This window comes from Poromitra crassiceps, assembly GCF_964638095.1.
Source record: "Poromitra crassiceps genome assembly, chromosome: 1".
Taxonomy (NCBI): Eukaryota; Metazoa; Chordata; class Actinopteri; order Beryciformes; family Melamphaidae; genus Poromitra; species Poromitra crassiceps.
The window spans coordinates 102338564-102344717 of NC_139623.1; the positions used below are offsets into that span (position 1 = coordinate 102338564).

At 43.4% G+C, this 6154-nt stretch overlaps 1 protein-coding gene across 4 annotated transcripts in view; it reads right to left on the reverse strand.

Moving 5' to 3' along the window:
• acaca (acetyl-CoA carboxylase alpha) overlaps window positions 1–5808 on the reverse strand; it is a 68097-nt gene extending 62289 nt beyond the window's left edge. For 2 of the 4 annotated variants that reach the window (XM_083647484.1, XM_083647482.1), the window contains exons 1-3: window positions 5691–5808; window positions 3811–4069; window positions 690–822 (exon numbers count right to left, since the gene is read on the reverse strand). In XM_083647484.1, coding sequence (XP_083503610.1) covers window positions 690–822; window positions 3811–4046 — 369 coding nt within the window. In that variant the 5' untranslated portion in view covers window positions 4047–4069; window positions 5691–5808. Of the gene's footprint in view, window positions 1–689; window positions 823–2039; window positions 2067–3810; window positions 4070–5690 lie in introns of those variants that run through there. The other 2 variants (XM_083647483.1, XM_083647481.1) reach the window with 1 other exon arrangement.
• Window positions 5809–6154: the final 346 nt, after the last annotated feature.

A 6154-nucleotide genomic window follows, 5' to 3' on the forward strand; every position in this document is an offset into this window, starting at 1 on the left:
AACGTTACAGGTGATGTGTCTCAGCTAGAGACTGCGAATTAGTAGCCTCCTGTGTGAAATGGTGGCAGTTTGGTTCAAAGTGAGCGACTGTGTTTCTAGGCTGTGTGATTCGTTGATAACGGGTCGGGCCACGGGTCTTATAACGACGGGTCTGGGCGGGGCCGGTTTTGATTTTGAGATAATCACAGGTAACGGGGCGGGCACGGTTCTTATATTGACGGGTCTGGGCGGGCACGGGTTTGCAAAATTGGACCCGTGCAGGACTCTGGCGTAAGGTAATGTTGTTAACTGACAATGCATCTCAGTCTATGTTTAGGAGTAAGGCAAAATTAATGTAACAAGTAGTGTAACGAATTACTTGCTCCAGGGAGTAATTAAGTAAAGTAAGGCATTACTTTTTTTTAAGTAATGTGTAATGTGTAATATATTACTTTTTTGAGTAACGACCCCCAACAATGTTTGCTAGTCATAAAATTATATGACTACCCGAGGCAAACACACAAATGATTTAGTTGTGTAATTATTTGCTGGTTTGCATTTGTTTTTAATATGAGTTCAGTACATGATTGATTGAGGTTTTATGAACTAGGAATGGAGCGCGTGTCGAGACTCTCTCCCTATTTATACTCTCACCCCTTACTTTTAGCATAGGATGCTTTTGAAAGGTGCTACATCAAAATCATCATGACCTTTTCGATGACCTTGTTGCCACCAAAGCGGGTGACAAATTCAGCAGGAGAGGCCACAGTGAAGTCCCTCTGCAGGTCGATTCGGCGGCGGTCTCTGCCCTGCTTCACCAGGTGGAGCCCCGACATGCTTGGCCTGTTTTAAGAAACATGGAGAATGCACATTTAGTGGGCCTAGAATACTCCCAGGGTATTATTTAAAGATGAGATGAAACATTGGATATCTATGACTGTCGTTCATTTGTTGAAATTTACTTAGATTTGCTAGAAAAATGAACAACATTTCAGTGATGTCATCAAGCAGCACACTAGTTAGCGAAAAGATGAAATGTTGTTCATCTTTTTAGCAAATCTAGCAAGATTTCAGACTTGAAAGCAGTGTCCTGTTTTGTCTGAGGTGAAATGCAAATCATATGTCATATGATATGATCAAATGTTTCATGCCCTCTTTAAAGCAGCTACGAGCAACTTTTTCGATTGTTATTAAACAGTATAAATTTAATATCAATGCATCACATCTTACCTCTAATAGTCGACGAGACCAAAGCCGTGTGTATCTGAGATTGCTCCCTTAGGTGATTATTAAGTCTATAGTCTGTCTAAACTCGCGCCAACAGGGGGCTCTCTAGAGCAACCGGACCGGGTAACCCGGAAGTGAAACGCGGAAGTGAAACCAGGAAGTGAAACGCAGCTGCCTTTTTACGCCGTTTGCGCTGCCTAGCAACATAACATAAACAATGTGAACGCCACGCATACTCACGGGAACATCTCTCGTTATATTCTAACAGGTTTTTTGGAAGTTATTTTGTGGTTATGGCCGAAGTGGCTGCTGCAAACCGTTTCATTTCAATTCCTGATCTGCCCTGGCTACAGACACACTAACACTGGCCGATTCACTCGGGGTTCAAGCGAGACTACTCTGCGTTGGTATCGTCGACTATTAGAGGTAAGATGTGATGCATTGATATTAAATTTATACTGTTTAATAACAATCGAAAAAGTTGCTCGTAGCTGCTTTAACTATGCTAATAACAAACAGATAATTCTCAATATTTCATTTTCAAGTGTACAAAACATTGAATAATCTGTATCTTACAGCTACAATAATTTTGGAATTAACTTGCCACATGCAAAAGATCACATAAGATACTTTCAACAGCAGCTGCAGTTTCACAACAGTTTACATTTGCAGCCAGTAGATAAACGCACACCCATATCATCACATACTGATAAGAGAACTACTGTGTGAGGAACAGAGGATTTGACTACTGTCTCTTATCTGAAATGATATTGCTTACAGCTGAGGTCTAAAAATAAAGGGGGAAAAAGGGAAAGAAGGACCTGAAAACTGACCTATGACGTGAACGATGATACTCAGTGCTGCATCAGGATTAGAACAGCAAAAGTAAAGAGTCAATATCGATCATCTTTAAGAGAAATAATCTGCTTGTATATCCATTGACAAAGCAGAGTATAATGTGTAAAACAAGACAGGACACCTTCAGACTCCAGGAAAGTCTACCTGTCGACAACAAACTAAGAAGCAGCTTGGACTCATTCCTGAAATGTGTTTACAGGTTTGGGCAATACTCTTTAAAGTCTCCAATGGGACGTACAGAGCTCTCCGTGTCAAGCCCCACCCCCCAAGGCAAGCCTCACACCCCCAAGGCAAGCTCCACCCCCCCCCCCCCCCCCCCCCCCCCATCCCCGAAGGGAGCCAAAAGAGGAGCAGGGAGTACAGGGGGAGGGCGTGGCAGCGCCTGAGCACGTTTGGCTGGCTGGCTCCTCTGGCCTGATACTGCACTCTTGCATCACAGTAGGGGTACTGGCATGAGGCAAACGAGACACCACTGATTTTAATCTAGCTATGGGGTGATTGCGTTTGCCTGGTGTTATGGGAAAGAAAAGGATGGGGAGAGGGGAGGCAGATACCCCTGTCCAGCATTTCCTGTTTGGACAGTGTAGTCCTGACTGATTTCAGTGAAACTGTCCCGGAGGCACAAAACATCACTGTCTACATACCCTGGTTTAAAAACAAATGTCCCACACATATACCTAACATTAAAAAGTAGTTGTTTAAATCCAGCCATTTGCTAAGGGAGAAGCTTGTAAGGATGGTTCACAGCATCATCAACATACAGACTGCAACACAGAATAACATCAAAACAAAATAATGCATATTAACTCCAAACGATTTGTCCACACGCAAATGTTAAGATTCAAATGTTCTGTGAAGCTTTTGAGATAAATAAATAAATTCACAAGGCAGTGCCTTGTCTGTGAAAGGGACAGTGGACTGTGCAGTCAGAGGGACTAGAGCAGGCCGACCTCACAGACTCACAACACAGAGACACTCTGTGGCAGTGTGTATAAGCTAGCTGGTGAGACCACATTTTTCACACCTGCTGTAAAAAAAAAAGGGGGGGGGGCCAACCCACGAAGGGGGAGCTCATTAAAGTGAACACAGTGTACTACGCCACAGTGCCAGGCCATTTCAGATCGTAGGCAAACTCCTACAGACATCTTTTAAAGTGGCAGGTCAGCTATTTATATCTTATTTTACATGCTTCATATCCATTGAAACTCATCAAATTCCGTATTTCAGTAATGTGACGTGTTCCTGATATGCAAATGTAATGCATCAATTTGGTGAGACAGAAACATGAACCCGACAAACACCTTTTCATAGCGGTTCAATAGGGCTGCACAATTAACCCAAAACATATAAACAACATCAAAACTAATTTCAACATTGACTACCTACATTTCCAAACCCAAAGAGCCTGCCATGTTTTCTTGAAGGCAAAAATGTCTCAAAACAGCTTCTCAAACAACTAGGTATTATAGTGCTGTATAGAAACTCTAGCCTGCAAATAAACATGTAGCATGTTAAAGAAAATCTTCCATTTTATTCAAACTGACCATCAGCAGATCAGAACTAGACAATACATTATATAGAGAAACCCGTGTCCACATCTTGACAAATTGACAATTCATATCATTATCACAATATTCTGCATGAAAATGCAACATGATTATTTCATTAGTACTGTGTGCAGCCTTATTACCAATAAAAATTGCCAAGACTAGAAGTGATGCACACAGAACAGGCTCAGATTCTAACCTCAGGTTGTGCAGGGAGCCATCAATGTGCTCGAAGGAGCCCATCTCATAGGTGCTGTCTGAGCTAACGGATGATGGCGACATGGAACGCGAGTCCTTTCCCTCCAGCTGCATCATGTCTGGTTTCCCCAGGATCTCATCCTCTGAGTTCTCCTCCGACACTGATCCCACCATGAAGTGGGAATGCAGTGCCGCAACAGCGGGGTTCTTCTTGGCAGCGCCATCCTGTTGTGCCATGGCTGGACGACACGCTGCAACCACTGTGGAGGGACAGGGCAGTGAGCGACAGACAGCAACAGTTATAAAGGAGACATCAAGTCCAAAAATCAGGGAACAGTGTGACACAATTGCTGTAGCTGGTGTTTGTCCTATTGCATCAGATGTTGCAAAACCAGGTCTGATGCCAAAGAGTACCAGTACATGATGAACAAGTTCTGCCAATTACCATTAATGTAAACACTTGCATTGCAGAATTCAAGAAGGATAGACAACAGGACAGCAGGTGATACTGGATGTGTCCTTATTGACAGCCATGGAACGGGAAGCAAAATCTGGTCATATCTGGCACATACTGAATTAACAATAACAGGAGCCAAAGATGCCATTGGCAAAAAAGATTTATGGCAAAACCGCACAATTCTTCAATCCTATTAAAGCAACCAATCAGGAGAAACCATTGCTGCAAAATAACAATTTCCTGCCAGTGTTTCTCGGTTAAGACAATTGCGTACAAATACAGAAACAGGTCTCAGGTGGGTCTAACTCTCTGTACTATAGCGGTTCTGAAGTACTGGTACCAATTGTATGCAGACTGGTGGGCATTAGAGAATAATGCAAAAACCTCGCAAAAATGCCATGAATGACTCAGGAACAGGAATCCTATAAGCAGCCATTGAATGAGATAGAGTCAGACAGTTCCATTAACATTCCATGTTTCAGCACCAAGTATCAACTCCAACAGTTCATGAGAACTTGGCAAACTTTGAGTTTAATGTGGATCCAATATCAACACCTCTCTGAGCCCGATGGTGAGATTTTCTTTTCCCGGTGATACATTTTTACCAAATTAATAAGGAAACCTTGATTTATTTTATTTTATGAAAAAGCTAAGATGCTGCTGTCAGTGGGGGTTTATTAAGATCTTAAGGATGAGCTGACGCCTCTGGTTACTGATATTACTGGTGTAAACGTTACTATGGTTACAGATATTATTTCCAGCCATTGTGAGATCAGAGTGGAGTCAGTATCCTGTTGTTGATGTCCTACAGACATAATTTAACTTCAGTCTGCTCCAGTGTGTACCAGACCAGTCAAGTGCAGTCTCTCTCATTCAAAACTGTTGTCACTACCAAATTGTGTGTGGACATAGTTTCATTCCGTTATAAAAGCAACCAATTTCATGTGTTATTTATTACACTAACGTTAGCTGTGCTCCTGCAAGAGGAAAGAGTTGACTCATGTTGGCCAAGGCACACCTTACCTATCGATAGCTGCTTGCGGGACCAGAAAAACAAGCCGAGCAGTGCAGCCAGACACGCAGCCAGTGTGAGCCAGCTGAACATCCCCAAATGATACCGAGAACTGCATTTAACTAACCGAAACCTCGGCTTCAAGCCAGCTTCATTAATTATACAGTGAAGCGCTTGCTATTAAAGTTCATTGCGTTACCAGCCAATCCAAGCTAGCTGTCTAGTCTCAACGGCAGCCACAGCTGAAGCACCGGGTGGGGTTAATACAAGTATAATGCTACTATAATGGTAGCTATAATACGGGTGTGTTAGCTGCATTGACCGACTATGTTGCAGCGTGGTCTCAACCGGGCGGTCTTGACAGGTTAATAAGGTGCCGACCGGGGGGATTAATGTCAAGGTAACGACTCACCGTGGGAGAGAAGCCGACACGCAATCCTGAAAAGTTGATTCCAAGAAATCGGTTACTCAATTGTGTCTATCAGACATGTATTTCTCATTGATGACGAAAAAAAATCACATCGTGATGAGCTCATAGCAACTACAACAGACGATTTAACAGCAGAGTGGGGTGATGTGATGATGCGCAAACGTGCGCAAACGGGTTTACTCCTGGACGTCGACCTCTGACCTCGCTTTCCGCCATAGAAGTAGATAGGATAGACAGAGAATGCCTTCCTCATCCACACCATGCTCCACACCGGCGGCACACTCGGTACACCCAAGATGGCTGCAGCAGGCCAGTAGCCTGACTCCGCCAGATGGGGGCGGCATTGTTCCACAAATTCACAATCCCACAACAGAATGTGAAGCAAACCCATCCATTTGGCAACGTCAGGTTAGCAGGCCAGGGGATGTACAACTGAAAATCATAAC